Source organism: Hakea prostrata, chromosome 1 (genome assembly GCF_041222555.1).
Source record: "Hakea prostrata isolate BN-2017 chromosome 1, UWA_Hpros_2, whole genome shotgun sequence".
NCBI lineage: Eukaryota > Viridiplantae > Streptophyta > Magnoliopsida > Proteales > Proteaceae > Hakea > Hakea prostrata.
This window is the reverse complement of record NC_142600.1, coordinates 71,773,121-71,789,351: the sequence shown is the minus strand read 5'-3', so window position 1 is coordinate 71,789,351 and position 16,231 is coordinate 71,773,121. Positions and strand designations below refer to the sequence as shown.

The 16,231-nt window shown below is 38.5% G+C and overlaps 2 protein-coding genes across 3 annotated transcripts; both read left to right on the top strand.

The window, feature by feature from the left end:
* Nucleotides 1-968: 968 nt before the first annotated feature.
* On the top strand, nt 969-8,240 carry LOC149029788 (putative inactive receptor kinase At4g23740). The gene is made up of 2 exons (XM_089142128.1): nt 969-3,133; nt 7,185-8,240. Exons 1-2 carry the CDS (start codon nt 1,912-1,914, stop codon nt 7,850-7,852), a joined length of 1,890 nt encoding a protein of 629 aa, XP_088998254.1. The 5' UTR covers nt 969-1,911; the 3' UTR covers nt 7,853-8,240.
* Nucleotides 8,241-9,112: 872 nt separating this feature from the next.
* Nucleotides 9,113-13,064, top strand: LOC149029787 (uncharacterized). Of its 2 annotated transcripts, none has more exons than XM_089142130.1 (3): nt 9,113-9,995; nt 10,234-11,035; nt 12,721-13,064. In XM_089142130.1, exons 2-3 carry the CDS (start codon nt 10,299-10,301, stop codon nt 12,737-12,739), a joined length of 756 nt encoding a protein of 251 aa, XP_088998256.1. In that variant the 5' UTR covers nt 9,113-9,995; nt 10,234-10,298; the 3' UTR covers nt 12,740-13,064. The 2 variants fall into 2 exon arrangements, with proteins under 2 accessions (XP_088998256.1, XP_088998255.1); XM_089142129.1 differs by having other exon boundaries at nt 9,113-10,087.
* The last annotated feature ends 3,167 nt before the right edge of the window (nt 13,065-16,231 follow it).

Sequence of the window (16,231 nt, the reverse complement as noted above, 5' to 3'; positions counted from 1 at the left end):
TGAATTCATGAGGACCACCCTATCATGGTTCAACCCGATGGTCCTCGATGTATCTAATTGGTCCCACCAAGACAGTAATTAAAGGTTTATAAAGAGACAATAAAGATCATGCACTAATGGCGACCTTGCACCCTCTGCTACACAATGTTTGGAATTTTGAATTTGACCTATGAAAATATTAGTTTTCTGAACTATCAGCGCAAGCACTGGCCCGCTCAACCTAATTTTATCAGAAATTTGATATATAGTCCACAAAAATCGTTAGGTCAAAGAGTACATAACTGCTCAATGCGAGAAACAGAGAGAGATTCGAACTTGAGACATGAAAACTATCAAACTGCATGAGAGTAAGTTGGGGACACCCTCGGTGGTTAGCTATTCATTGTGTGTGGAGCCTGTTTGGGATTCACTGGTTATATTATTTTATTAGCTTCAAATGTGGCTCACACACAAAATGTGTGGTTTAAATGCATTTACGGGGGAAGTGATCTAGACTCCGTGGATATGTTAAATGCGTTGTAATTTTGAGTTTGGATCACATACCTATCAGAGAAAGGTGAGATGAAACTCTCAGTAAATCTTATACAGACCTCATCCTTATTATATGATGAAGAAGTGTCAGAGGAGCACATACCTCTCCCCTAACTAAAAAGGTAGCAGCTGGTTGGGCCGATCTGGTTCCTGATTAAAGGGTTTAATATGGTTTGGCCATTAATAGTTCATCTCCGGTCTAATCTACTAGTGGGCCCAGCTTTTTTTAACAGCTTTGCTGCCCCCACCGTTTTGTCATTGAGTTCATCGCACGCATCCTTACCATTAAAATCCTTAAAATCCTTAAAATCGAGGGAAAAGAAGATGGCGATCGAAATTAATAACTGAATTTATTAGTTATTAGTTACCATTTAAGTCTGGTTCGGCTGGCAACGTCTCCAGATTAATTATTTTACAGACAAATATAAGAAAATTTGTACGGAGTAGTGTTGAAGTACCGTTTCAAAGAGCAGTTGCAGAGAAGGAGTGAGAAGTTAGATTAACGTAAAAACCCTAAATTGTTCTTTGTTTCCAACTTCCAAGAGCTCTAATGGCGAGATTTTGATCACTGTTATTAAGGATTTTGTTTGGCCCCGCTTTTCGCTGTGTGTGCACATGCACATGGAAGCCAGCGGACAATAAACAGTACACCAGTGAATGCGGGAAAATTATTATTTACTTTGGCTTCTCAAACCTCCCATCGCTTCCTTTAAAGATCTCAATCCTCTTCTTATCATCTCGCATCGGAAGTTTGCGTTCGCAAGCAAGAGCCAACGAGAAGAACAAAAAGGGATAAACACCCGTCGTCATCACTCGTCAAGTATGTTTCAAGTTACTGTTCTGGATTCCTGAGAATGTGTCAGATATCTGCCGTGTTTTCACCATTTTGAGTTTGATAAGTCTCTGTCTCTGCAACAACCTTGGTTGGTCTACATTGTGCTATAGTTGTTGCTTTGCTGGTCATTTCAATCTGACCTTGGAGAGCAGAGCCTTTCCGTCTGAGAAGAAACTCAAACAGTTCCAGTTTTCAACTCTTGAAAAGTCTCTTCTCAAATGATAGATTTGGATAGCGAGAGGGGGAAAAGAAAGCTACCGAGCAAAAGGAAACTCAACTAAAGGAGTATCTTTTTGACCGACGGCCGAGTTAAAGTCTGAGGATACCATCATTTTAGTGGAGGAATTTTTTTTTTTTGAACAGGCTCAGCTTTTAATGGCTGAAGTGTAAAGGTTTGATTGTTTCTGCATTTTCTTCTTTTTCGTCTGAGACTACTTACTTGTGCGGGGAAGTCACTTGAATCTTGGCCAAGTTTCAAAGAACCAGCTCGTTCTTTGACGGGGCTCTCTGCTCAGGTTACTCCATCCTTAACTCCGACAGAGGAAATGGACGCCGTGTTCATTTTCTCTGTAATTTTCTTGTTTGTGTCGCTTCTTTCTAACGCAGCACCCAGTCTGGATGAGGATAAACGAGCTTTGCTGGATTTCATCAACAACTGTCCGCACTCTCGGAGCCTCAACTGGAATGTTAACTTACCTGTTTGCAGCGATTGGATCGGAGTCACTTGCAGTCCTGATAACTCTCGAGTTATAGCTCTTCGATTGCCTGGAGTTGGATTTCAAGGTCGGATTCCGCCTAACACTCTCAGTCGCCTTACGGCGCTTCAAACCTTAAGCCTCAGATCCAACGCATTCTCTGGCCCCTTCTCTTCAGATTTCTACAACCTCACAAAGCTATCATTCCTGTATCTTCAGTTCAACCACTTCTCGGGTCCTTTGCCCTCAGATTTCTCAGCTTGGAAAAATCTTACTATCCTTAATCTCTCCCACAACGCCTTCAACGGCAGTATACCTTATTCTATTTCGAATTTGACTCAGCTCACTGCTCTAGATCTCGCAAATAACTCGCTTTCTGGTGAAATCCCTGCTCTAAATCTCCCCAGTCTGCAACAATTAGACCTTGCAAACAATACTCTGACTGGAAATGTCCCAATGTCTCTTCGGAGGTTTCCCAATTCGGCTTTTCTGGGTAACAATATCTCTTTCACAAATACTCCCCTTCTCCCTGTTGGTGCACCTCCTTCTCCTCAATCTTCTCCAAGTAGTTCTAAGCTAAGTGAATCCGCGTTACTTGGTATTATAGTAGGCGGATGCGTTTTGGGGTTTCTGATTTTTGCTTTTGTACTAATTGTTTGCTGCTCGCAAAGGAAAAGCAAGAATAGTTTTGTTGGGAAGGTACAGAAGGGCACAAGTTCACCAGAAAAAGCTGCTCCAGGTAGCCATGATGGAAATAACAGATTGGTTTTCTTCGAGGGTTGTAATTATGCATTTGACCTGGAGGATTTGTTGAGGGCTTCTGCTGAGGTGCTTGGGAAAGGAACGTTCGGTACAGCATATAAGGCGACTCTGGAAGATGCAACCACAGTGGTCGTGAAGAGGTTGAAGGAGGTTACTGTAGGGAAGCGGGAGTTTGAGCAGCAGATGGACTTGGTTGGGAGTATTAAGCATGAGAATGTGGTTGACATCAGGGCCTATTACTATTCCAAGGAAGAGAAACTCATGGTCTATGACTACTACCATCAGGGGAGCGTCTCTGCCATGTTACACGGTATGCTGCTTTGCTAATTATCCTCATGGCTTTCAAATTTTTTCTTTCAGTTCCTCAAGTAAATAGATATCTGGCTGCATGCACTGCTATTGCACATTGAGTTCTATCTTCACCTTTATTTTCATGGTGTCCTAACTTTAGTTTTCCGGTTATTGAGGTTCAATTTTTATGGGTATTGATAGAAGAAATTCTATTGTTTGTCGACATTTGAAGCAGATGGCTGAAATGAGGATTGATTTGAACTAGTCTATTATCTTTTATAGAGTTATCTTTATCTCAAATGCTTGTGTCGAGGTTTAGCTCCAATCTGTAACGTGAAATCCTAATATGTTCGTTTTCATTTTTCATGATAAATATATGTTTTTTCCCCTTTATAGAATCCCTAAGTTGGTTATTCGAGCATGTAGTTGACATCAGAATATTCCCCAAGTTTGCTGTTGACATTTAGACAAACTGTGCAGAGAGTCTCTTCAAGGTGAATAATTTGGATATGCCTGATCCATACTTAACATGGCGGGTACCCTCCAGCATTTGCTGAAACCCAAGCCGATAGGTGCCTTCTAGGTGTTAGTGGTTGTCATAGACTGTACGATAATAGAAATTATGCGTGATTATTACCGATTGTGCTTGTAGGTGGATGAATTGGAGATATCTTACATGGATGATTGTCATGTTCAGTCTTCTAGACTTTTGATCCAAATGTTTACATGACCAACCTTTGGTTGTTCTCAGTCAAAGTAGGTGAAACTTGATCAGAGGTGAAATGATATACTGTCGATCTTACTCTATTTCTTTCTGCTTCTTCCCTGCTTAAGGTTGTCCTGCACCAGACACTGCTCCATTTTGCTATAGAAATGCTGTTGACAGGTGAATCACTCTCCTGACCCTTCCTCTCTACTAGAAAGAAATGAAAATATCTGGGAATTTAGGTTGCTAGTGTCATCTAGCTAGGCATACACCTAAAAAAAAAAAAAAAAATTTATATTAGCTAGGCCAGTAAAATTGCAGAAAGAACTTGAAGCAAGACCTCAAGTAAGATTTGGAACCAAAATCATGGTTTCTACAATGTCCTCAATCCCTTTTAAGCATAGAAGATACTTTAAGGTTTGTCTTCATCAAAGTTGAGAAAGTGTACTAATCTAATGTAAAACACTTTTATTGGGTCTGACCAAAGTTCAAGCAATTTATTTTTGTCTTAGTCCTACCTTTGGCAGAAGGGCAAGCATTTTCCCCTCCTGCAACTCTTATTAGCAAATATCGACCATATTTGTTACAAACTAAGATTTTTTTTTTTGGCAAAGTTCTTCCATTAAACCTAGCAGTTGAAAATGTCCAAGAAACTTCATTCTTTTGATCTTTGATATCCTTTATTGTATCATGAGTCATAACAGACACATAAAGAAGCAAGACACACAAATATGCAAAAACAATAAAAAGGAGGGGAAAAATCCTGTAGAAGCAGATACATTCTAAGAATCCCACTTGTTGTTTTATGCTATGACTATGTAGAACTAGGGTTCTAAAATGAAACTGCCTCCAAGAACTGGGGTTTAAGTCCCAACTAGCCGTCAGCCTTGATTGGAGCCAGAGATGGAAAGTTTGTTGTTTTGGCTGTTAACAGCATGGATGAAAAATGGAATATAAAGTTCCAGAGAAAAATTGGGACTAGTTTGATGAAGCTGTGAGTTGATATGGGCAGTTAGACCAGTGTATTGTGAAAGGATTTCTATACTTTTGTGTAGATTAATGTGAAAGAACTGTTTCTTTGCTTCAAGAATTACTGTAATTAAACTAGAAAGTAGAAAAAGAGAGAGAAAAAGGAGGAGAAGAAATACTTACCTTATAATATACTAGGCATTCAAGGAATCCAGTCCACGTAAGTTTGTCGATCCATACAACAGTGGATCAACCACTACGGAGAACAGTCATGCATCCTATTTCTTTGTTTTCCCCCTAACAGAGTCATGCATCCTATTTCATCTGAAAGAGGAACATTTCAGAGATATGTGGTACTTATCTAATAACGGGATAAGGAACTTCCATGCCCAAAGCATTAGATCCCTGTTGAACATCCATAGAAATGCTGTTGACAGGTGAATCACTCTCGTGATCCTTGCTCTCTACTAGAAAGAAATGAAAACATCTGGGAATTTAGGTTGCTAGTGTCCTCTAGGCATACACCTAAAATATATATATATTAGCTAGGCCAGTAAAATTGCAGACTTAAAGCAAGACCTCAAGTTAGATTTGGAACCAAAATCATGGTTTCTACAATGTCCTCAATCCCTTTTAAGCATAGAAGATACTTTAAGGTTTGTCTTCATCAAAGTCGAGAAAGTGTATTATTCTAATGTGTAAAACACTTTTATTGGGTCTGACCAACGCTCAGGCAATTTATTTTTGTCTTGGTCCTACCTTTGGCAGAAGGGCAAGCATTTTCCCCTCCTCCTGCAACTCTTATTAGCAAATATTGAGCATTGATTTGTTACAAACTAAGATTTTTTCTTTTTTGGTGGCAAAGTTCTTCCATTATTTAGCAGTTGAAAATGTCCAAGAAACTTCATTTTTTTTCATCTTTGATATCCTTTATTGTATCATGAGTCTGAACAAACACATAAAGAAGCAAACAGACACATATACGCAAAAACAATAAAAAGGAGGAAAATAAATAAATTCTGTAGAGACAGATACATTCTAAGAATCCCACTTGTTGTTTTATGCTATGACTATGTAGAACTAGGGTTCTAAAATGAAACTGCCTCGAAGAACTAGGGTTTAAGTCCCAACTAGCCCTTAGCCTTGATTGGAGCCAGAGATAGAAAGTTTGTTGTTTTGGCTGTTAACAGCATGGATGAAAGATGAAATATAAAGTTCCAGAGAAAAATTGGGACTAGTTTGATGGTTGATGAAGCTGTGAGTTGATGTGGGCAGTTAGACCAGTGTATTGTGAAAGGAGTTTTATGTAGATTAATGGTGAAAGAACTGTTTCTTTGCTTCAAGAATTACTGTAACAAAACTAGAAAGTAGCACGTTGGAAAAAAAAAAGAGAGAAAGGAGGAGAAGAAATACTTACCTTGTAATATACTAGGCATTCAAGGAATCCATTTCACGTAAGTTTGTCGATCCATACAACAGTAGATCAACCACTATGGAGAACAGTCATGCATCTTATTTCTTTTTTTTTTCCTCTTCCTAACAGAGTCATGCATCCTATTTCATCTGAAAGAGGAACATTTCAGAGATATGTGGTACTTATCTAATAACAGGAAAAGGAACTCCCATACCCAAAGCATGAAATCCCTGTTGAATATCCATAAAAAAAAGTTGCCTCTTGATGCTACTCTACATTTGAGGGTATCAATTTGAGAGTGGGAAGTGTAGGCATTAAGGACGAGCCATAACTTTCTGAATTCTCAAGATCTTGTTGTCTCAAATGCAACACGCCAGTAATTGACAGGGAGCATCTGCAAGAGTTAATCAACATAATTCTGTCAGTCAAGAAAGGTTTAGGAGATATATTCTCAAAGAAACTCTTGTTTCCTTTTCCCTAACTACTTATGGAGGGTTGAATGGATGAAAGAACACTCCAAACATGAGTATTTCTCGCTAGTATGTCAAGAAAGAGTATGGGAAAATGTTGTGGTTGCTCTACGTTGTTTCCCAAACATTTACCTTGTATATTCATTATTAAGGATGAAATTACAGTTGTCTCCACATTTGCCATGGAAAATGTTATTTACAGCACTCTCTTGTAGAACTTTCAGGTGACTGATCTGACAATCTAACGCAAAAGAATGTATACTCTGATATGGTATATCCACTATTCAAACTCGAGATAAATGATAATATTTTCCACTTACTTTTTCTGCAGGCATCCATATAAACCAAATCTTTCTTTAATAGTAGTCTAGGAAAGAAACTGATGCCAAGTATAGGAACATGATGCTAGTATTGAAGGGGTCCTAAACTTTGCCATTTGCCATCTTTGATTTCTAAATAGATTTAATCTCTTACAGAAAATATTATCCTCTAACATGTTCATATTTGGCAGGGAAAAGAGGCGAGGGCAGGATTCCGTTAGACTGGGAAACTCGATTAAGAATCACAATTGGTGCCGCAAGAGGCATTGCTCGCGTTCATACTGAAAATGGCGGGAAGCTTGTCCACGGGAACATAAAGTCTTCCAACGTCTTTCTTAACTCCCAAAACTATGGTTGTGTGTCTGATCTTGGTCTTTCAACTCTGATGAGCCCGGTCGCCCCACCTATCTCTCGTGCCGCAGGTTACCGAGCCCCAGAAGTGATAGACACCCGGAAAGCAACCCAGCCTTCTGATGTCTATAGCTTTGGCGTTCTGTTGCTTGAGCTTCTCACGGGGAAATCTCCTGTTCATGCCACTGGTGGTGATGAGATCGTCCACTTGGTGCGGTGGGTCCATTCTGTAGTCCGGGAAGAGTGGACAGCAGAAGTGTTCGATGTGGAGCTGATGAGATACCCTAACATAGAGGAAGAGATGGTGGAAATGCTACAGATAGCAATGGCATGTGTGGTAAGGATGCCAGAGCAGAGACCAAAAATGCCAGATGTAGTTAAAATGGTAGAAGATATTCGACGAGTTGACGCCGGAAACCGCCCATCTGATGAAATAAAATCAGACGCTTCAACACCCCCTCTATCACAGGCAGTTGTTGGGATGGAATCCTCTTCCCTCCCGCAGTGAGTTTATTCTCTCCCTCATAGTCTCTAATTCCCTCACCCCTTGTTCTCCATTCCCTTTCTTTTTAAATCCAGTTATGTGTACCTTTTATTTCAATTTTTTCTAAGCCAAATGTCTTAGGTGTTTATTGTTTTACTTTACATGATAAGATTGTTTTTCTGAACTTGATGCCAAGTTATATCAGGGTAATATGTTGGTCTCAGTTTCAGAAATCAGAATCGGACTGGTCGGATCGACCTCTGCAACTCTGAAGTGGTTGTGACTGATCCAGATTCTGCATCTGATCAGAAGCTAGAAATTGGCTGAGTTTATCTTGTGACCCAATAAACTCAAGTCTTCTATAGTTCTATTACATTGATAATTATTCTATCAAGTCACATCTGAAATCTCTTTTTTGTGGGAAGAAATTGTGTTGTTTGTTCCTAGTCTTTGTGTTGTGTACTAATGAAAAATAAACCATTAGATTGAAGCAGAAGAGTTGCTATAAGCATTGGTTTCTGAATTACATAGATACAGGAACGAACCAAGGATTGGTATTAGGCCAAACAAATGGTACTTCTACCGAGAGAGCCAACCTCGATAAGGTGTCCATTTATGCCATGGCTAGCTGTGGAATATAAACCAAGGCAAACATAATTGAAAGATTCTTTTGCAGCTGCAATTTTGGGTCCACCTTAGTATTAATGGGAGAAAGTAGTAATCTGATCAAACAAATCTCTGCAATCGATCTCCACAAAGCCTCAACGAGAACCCTACAGAACAGCAAAAGCCTCTACCACCAGAGGAGGATAGCAACAAATTCCACACGAAAACACTGAAATAAGCTGACTGAAGTCATCTCTAATGACAGCACTAATATCTCTTAAATTAGAATCCCTACACCACGCCCCGAGGGACCAAAGAACATCCAACGGCTGAGAGAGAACCACAACCTGACTGGGCATTATCTTCTCGTTACTTCCTGTATTTTTCCACCACATATTATGTGGGGTTCAAGTTGGATCTATTGTGGGTCTTCTCTTGAATTGTTTGATGGAAAAATTACATGATTAGCTACTTTTAGGTATTTCTTTACAAAAATTGTTATTCAATGTTTCAATTAATAAAAACTAGTTAAAATGGTATTTGGGTTTATAAAATTAATAAAAATAGGGATTTTTCATCTCCTTTGACATTTTTAACCGTAATACTAACTGTATTGACATATTAGACAACCATCGTTTTCTACTTGGAGCCCCAACCTTTCTATCTTGCTAATGTGTTTAAAGACGATGACAAATCACTGTTTTGGTTAGTTTTTTAAACCCATATTCAGTTCTAACTAATTTTTGTTAATTGAAACATTGAATATCTAATCTTCTAATCTTATTTTATGATGCTTAGTCATGAATTTTTTTTTAATTTTTTTTATTAAGAAGGCACTTCATTCATTAAACTTTAAAGAAATACATGAACACACACACAAAAAAAAAACGAAAGATAAAAGCATGGAAACACAAACCTAGAAACAAAAACATTTGAAACCTTCGACTAAGCTGTAATACATGCTATAGACAAACTCAATAAAACTATAGAAATAAAGCTGCAACAAGCAAGCTTCAAAAGATGCGAAATACACATTCTCCATCACAAGCGTCCAAATAGACAAAAGCAGAGACTAACACGCCACATGAATACAGAAAAAATACGCCACGAAGAGCGGAGAGATGGTCTAGATTCCAGACTGTTAAATTGGAGCAGAAAAGAATAAAATTCCACATGACAGATCATCCGGGGACAAAAAAGTCAAAAAAAATTGCCACGTCGGCTCCACAGATCAGCGCTGCTTGAATTTCGCGGCAAATCCCTCCTGTCATTCGGACATCCTCCAGTTTCCAGTGGAACAGAACTCTCGCTCTCTTTCTTTTCTCGTGCGGTCTTATTCAATAGCTGGTGTTGAATAGATTTTGCTATTTCTGTGTATTTCTCGAGATTTTCTATCCAATTTTTGCTGAATTCTAGCGCTATTCGAAGCGATCACAAGAATCTGCTAATTCCAGATTCAATTCTCACCATTGACGTCAAAGATTATATGAATTCTACGATTTCCTGCTCGGTTTTCGGGGTAGAGGATGCGAATGTGAACCTCGCATTGATTTCTTGCTAGGTTCGTGTTTTCTTCTCCTTCTCATGCAGTTTCATGGCGGAAGAAGGTTCCTGTGATCAGGAACTAGTTTGCATCTATCGCCTATCCGTTCGGTTCGACTTTCTTTTAATTCACATTTCACTTCCATTAGAATTTCCTTTTTCAGTTTCAATCAATGCTTTATCTCCGAATTGATGCATAATTCACATCTCATTACAATTTGTTGAGAAGGATTTTCAGTTCACTTCTCTGCTTTCAGAGTTTGAAATCGACATTCACGGGAGGAGATAAGAGAGAAACAGAGAGGCGGCGTGGCATCCGAACATGGATAGAAAGGCCGGAGCACCGCCACCGATTTTACAAAGACCACCAGGTTACAGAGATCCCAACGCTCCGATGTACGGGGTTTCAAAGCCACAAAACCGGAAACCGCCTCCTCTCCCTTCAGCGTACAACACCGGAAGAAAGAAACGCCGTAGCTGCTCCTGCTGCTGCTGTTGTTGCTACCTCTTCATCTTCTTACTAATTCTCTGCCTCCTCGTCGCCGCCGGCGGCGCAATCTTCTATCTCTTGTACCAGCCGAAGCTCCCTATCTATCGCTTGCAGTCGATCCAATTCCCTCGATTTAATGTATCCGCGAAGAAAGACGAAACTTACCTAATTACGCAAACATCGGTGAGACTTGAAGCGAAGAACCCTAATAGCAAGAAGATAACGTTCTATTACGGTGAGACTGAGGTGGAGATGAACATTGGCGAAGACGTCGATCTAGGTTCAGCGACAACTCCAGGGTTCACTCAGGAGAGCGAAGATATGAGACTGTTGAAGTTAAAGACACCGGTGAAGAAGACGTTGATAAGCGAAGGACAAGGGACGAAGCTTGTGAAAGAGTTTCGAAGCGAGAGCTTGTTGGTTACTGTGGAGATCCACACTAAGTTCGGGTTAAGTGTGGAGAACTTAAAGTTGGGAAAGTTGCAGCTGACTATTCTGTGCAAGGATGTCTCGTTGAAGCAGTTGAATGCACATGCCGACAAGAAGTGCTCCATCAACTTACTGAAATGGTAAGATTCTACCATTTTTGCTTCTTCTAAACATTCTTAATGGAAGAGATTTCTTCTTAATTTTTTTTTTTTGCTGCAATGAGTTGCAGGAATTTTATTACTAGCCTCAATTATTCTTGCTGGTTCAATGCGCAGCATTGAGCTGTGTATGGCCACGAACTCTCTCTAGCGGTCGAGGTTGAAATCTTCGATGGCTTATTTGGCATTTTTTCATTTTTGTTTACAGATAGGTATGGTTGAAAAAATAAGAAAAAAAAGGCATACAAATTAGGTGGTCGATATTTCACCCTTGACCATCCATTCCATCTTTATGATACGCAGCTCAATGCTGTGCATTAATTGCGTAAAAGCTCCATCTAGCTCCATCTGTTCTTGTTATGCCTTTTTGTCATCGAGATGGAATCAAATGGGTTCCGTCTGGATGTGAAGCAGTCATACTGAAGATCTTGTCTTAGGTACTGAACATGCTTGACTCAAGATTGGCACAGTTCTCTTCCCTTTCATTCATGAATGTCCAATTCTATAGTGACTATATGGTTGTATGACCACCAATTGACTCTATAATGTGCTGCCATGATCCCCACATATGCACATAGAATAGCAAAATAATTCGAGTCTGGATCTTTTATCCGTCAATGTAGAGGTCTGTGCACCTCTCACGCCTTTCTATCACATATTAGGAACAACAACCACAATCTACCCACTGGAGTTCCACTTATTTCTTTTTCTCAAATAAGTAATCATCAACATTCTAAGTTGGGACTTGGGCGATCCCTTCTTAGTCTTACTGGACAAAAATTTTAAGGTTAAAAATCATAGGTAAAAAAGTTCAGTATATTGTATGCCTTCCTCATGTTAAACCCTGACTCCAACCTTGAACTTGCATTTAGGGGAGCAAGACTCTATTCCAAATTAATAGAAACTCATAATGCCAAAATTCCTTTTATTTCTACCCGAAACTATTGTAATGAGTTGGGAAAGGAGTTGGTCTTTTGGGATTTTTTTTTTCTTTTTTGGTAATAGATTTTTTAAGACTGAGATTCACTCAAACCATATTTAGAATTGACCAATCATCATAGGTTTTAAAAACCCTTATTTAGGTTTTAGTATGTTTTGTCAACCATACTATTGTGTTCCATGCATGGATGGAAGGATAGTCTCTGATCATATCATTATTTGAATGTTACTTACTCATATATTCTCATGGAACACAATAGTATGGTTGACTCTCTAGATTGCAGAGTCTTGCCTAATTTGGTGAGGTGGAATCAAGTTCAGATCCTCTTCATTCGGGCATGTCATTCTTTTATGTTCTCACATTCGCATATGACTTGTCAACAATATATGAATAGGTCCTATGTCAAACTTTATATGAGTGTAGAATGATGGAAAGTTGGCTCGTTTGGATTGAGTAGATCTCCACTTGTCATCTCTTGGTTGTGTGAGTCTTGTTCAACAACCTTGTGCAACTCCTGCTCTAATAATTCACCTTACTACTTCAAAAAAAAAAATCCTAAAAGGTTAAAAACCATTTTTGAACTTTGTTAATCATATATATGTGACACAGATATTAAACTAAAGCTTATTTTCCCATAGCTTAAAGGGAGTTAATATATATATTTTGCAATGCACTAAAGGATTGAATTCATACTAATTGAACTTACACATTGATTGTTTCATTGCAGGATCAATATAAAATTTTAGTCATCAACAAGCTGTGAATGCATACCATATATGAAACCACGACATTGATGAATTCAAATGTTGTATTTGGGTCTTATTGGGACAATTTGTTTCTTTTACTTTTACCATTTCTTTTTTATCAAATTATTTTTAATTTACAAATTGATACGTGCTTTTTCTTCCTTAAAAAAATTTGTATACTCTTTTAGATGTGTTGTAAATCTTTAATTGTGTAGTCAGCAATTAATTTGTTTTCAAGTACAAAAAAATTTGCATTGTGTTAGAAATAGGCATAGTATCTATTATATGATGGAACCATTATTATTATTGAGAGAAGTTTGTATTAATCGAAAATATTATGGGCAATTGGGATCCACAAAATTTAAACCCAAGCAGAGTTTCATATTGGGAAAAAGAATTTGAATAAATTAGAATTGCAAAAGATTACAAAATAATGGAACAATATTTATTTTTATTTTTTTTTGGTTGCCAACCCCGGTTTTCAAGGCTTTGTCTTGACTAATCCGGTGTTCGATCCGGGTCGCACACCTGGCTGTGGTGGGTGAGTCTCCCAGCAGAGATTTTTTGCATCTACAAAGTTTCGATACCAGAACCTTGCTTAAAGTGACCAAGCTACTTACCACTTGGACCAACTCCCGTTGGTATAATGGAACAATATTATATCATGCATTTATATAACAAATAAACATGGATATGCATGATCAATTAAACATACATGATCTTAGGAGAACTTTGGAGAAGTGAGAAAAGATCTAGGTCACACAATAATAGCTCAAATCAACCCACAATTTTTAACTTTAATTGCTACAAAATGGTTAAATTGGCATCAACATGAATGTGATTATTTACCTCACAGGAGATGACAAGAAAATGTGTCAACTTGTTACAGAGTATTGATAGTTTTGGGTGCATGGTTCTTGTATGATTTGTTTGTTATTATCCTACCATTTCGACCAGTTTTTTTGGTTTTAGATATGTTTGGTGTACAACACCTTGTGTGTTTTTTATATTTTTTTGCCCTTCGCCTTCTTTCGAGCTTGTTATTACTGAAATGGAAAAGTACGAGGAATAAATTTTTAGCATTCTAAATTAAATATCATTCACCACAACCTAGACAAGATCCTCTGGGAGAAACTCAAGTTGGTAAGCAACCTCCCCAACCTCATCACATGAACCAACTTAAAACTTTGCTCCAGTGTTCAACTCATGTACATGATGATGAAAAACACATTGTTTTACTCTTTTCGCCAACTCCCAAATTTGATGAACCAGATCTGCAACGTACCACGAAATGTTATTACAGGAGTTATTGTGAGATTGTGGACACCTTGTTCGTGAAATTCATATTTAAATTCATGGTTTTTGGAGTCTATGTAGGTGAGGAGAATGTTCCTACTTTTCAGTTGCTTTCAAATTCATGATTATGATAGCTAGGTTGATATGATCTTGAATGTTGTTTTGGCCTCATTACATCCTGCATAGTTACATACATATTGTTCCCTCACAAGTTCGATGGATTGGAACTCACTCATTTTGGGGGCCTCTCTTTAGATGATTATGCAAGCTATGATGGACTTGTTGAACTGGGGGTACATTCTCAGGCGGAGGTGTATGACATGGGAGCCACAGAGTCCTACCAGTATCCGCATGATGGATTTTGCATGTGCCATGACTATGCTTATGGAGTTTAGAGATGTTCTCTAGGACGTTTCTTTCTTTCCTTGGTTTTGGGGGGGGACCCGCGATTTTAATATAGGAGTAATTATACTTTGACCCGGTTCATTTGTGAGGGAGACGGTGATCTTCCCGTAGATCATAGGTTGGGTGGTTGAGTTGGCTTGATATCGTCAGGTGCATGGGGTGAGACACATGTTCTGTTCGAGATTAGGGTGGGTCAAGGCCACCAGGACCAAACTTGCACCCCTACTTAGACCTTTTCTATATCAATGTTTTTGTAAGGTGCAACACACACACATGGTGTATGGATCAAACTGCCATTTTTCATTTGTAGAGTTTCATGGATGATCACAAGCTGAGTTTACCCTACTATGGTGTAAACAAGATGGGAAGAACCAGAACATGGACGGGTAAAAATCAACATCGATGATTCAACACACAAAGATAAATGGCTCTCGAGTTTTGGAGGCATTTTTCACAACGGCGAGGGACATATGATATTCTGCTTTGGTCAAGGCTATGGAGATCAAGAATCCTTAATCAAAGAAGCTTTTGCAATAAGAATAGCTGAGTTGGGCATGGAAAGTCAATTATTAGTTTAGGAAATCATCAAATAATGATAAATAAAGAGTACACATTACTTTGATTAGGCTATGTCATTTTTTGGCTCAAACAATTTATTCCATTCAACAATTAGATTTTTAACATCGATGGAAAAGAGAGAATTCACTCATTCACTATGATGTGATCTTATGATTTGATTAGTAGGTTTTTTTTTCCTTAAAGGTGTAGAGCTTTTTTCGGTGAAAAAGAAATTCATTCAACAAAAGAACTATTACAAGCAATGACATCTTTGATTACGACGACTTAGAAGCTATGATCGAACATATGCTAAAGTTTTGATGAAAAGGCCTGGAATGTAGATTGGTTGAACAAAAGTTGTGATCCCATGGATATAGAGAAGATCTCTTTGAACATGTATGGACACAAATCCTATTTAATCATACAACTACACAACCATAAACCGGTATCGGGTCAAGGACCACGTGATAAGGATAAAATAACATTGAACCGGTTCGATCACGGTCTAGTCGATGACTCTGGTAGGGATTGGTTTGGAGGTTGAACCACCAAGTAGTGAGGAAGAAGGAACCTGACGATTATGGGAAAAAACGTGCTCCCATGGAATTCGGGATACACAATCGAGTAACACACAAGAGAAACTATAACTAACTCTAAAAGATGGGAAAAACCCTATGATCGAACGACCAACAAGAAAGAAGATTAACAAATCCTACGGTAGAGAATAACAGGTAAACCCATATAAACTAAAGGTTCGCACACAACAGAGGTATTTGAATCATTTCCCTCCATTATCGTTATTCAATTAAGCTGTGCAATTAGGTAGAGCTCTATGATGTTTCAACTACTAACTTAACCTTTGGAGGTATCTTCCCGACCACTAGGTCGGCCCACTTCTAACTTTGTTTTGCATGTGAACATTAAAGGAATCCGAGAGCTAAACAGTTTTTGGACACATCACCACGTAACACAACTAGGTTGAACAGGTTGACTCATTGATGTTTCATCATATTCGAAATTTGTTTTATATATGAGTCTCTTTAGTTTTGGTCACTTCATGTTTGAAATTTAAAATAATTTACGGTGGTTAGTTTGGTTAAGACTTACACGTAATATATTACATAAAAGGAAAGTCAACTTTAGTTTTTGTCCATTAAAGAACCACACGTAAAAAAAAAACTCTATTCGAAAAGAATTCGTATGAATGGTGGGGCCAGGTAAAGCGTGGCTAAC

Excerpts from the sequence above, each read along its gene's own strand:
- LOC149029787 (XM_089142130.1), top strand. The coding sequence starts at position 10,299 with ATGGATAGAAAGGCCGGAGCACCGCCACCGATTTTACAAAGACCACCA.
- LOC149029788 (XM_089142128.1), top strand. The coding sequence starts at position 1,912 with ATGGACGCCGTGTTCATTTTCTCTGTAATTTTCTTGTTTGTGTCGCTT. Across the intron at positions 3,134-7,184 it reads CGTCTCTGCCATGTTACACG|GGAAAAGAGGCGAGGGCAGG; the intron begins GTATGCTGCTTT and ends CATATTTGGCAG.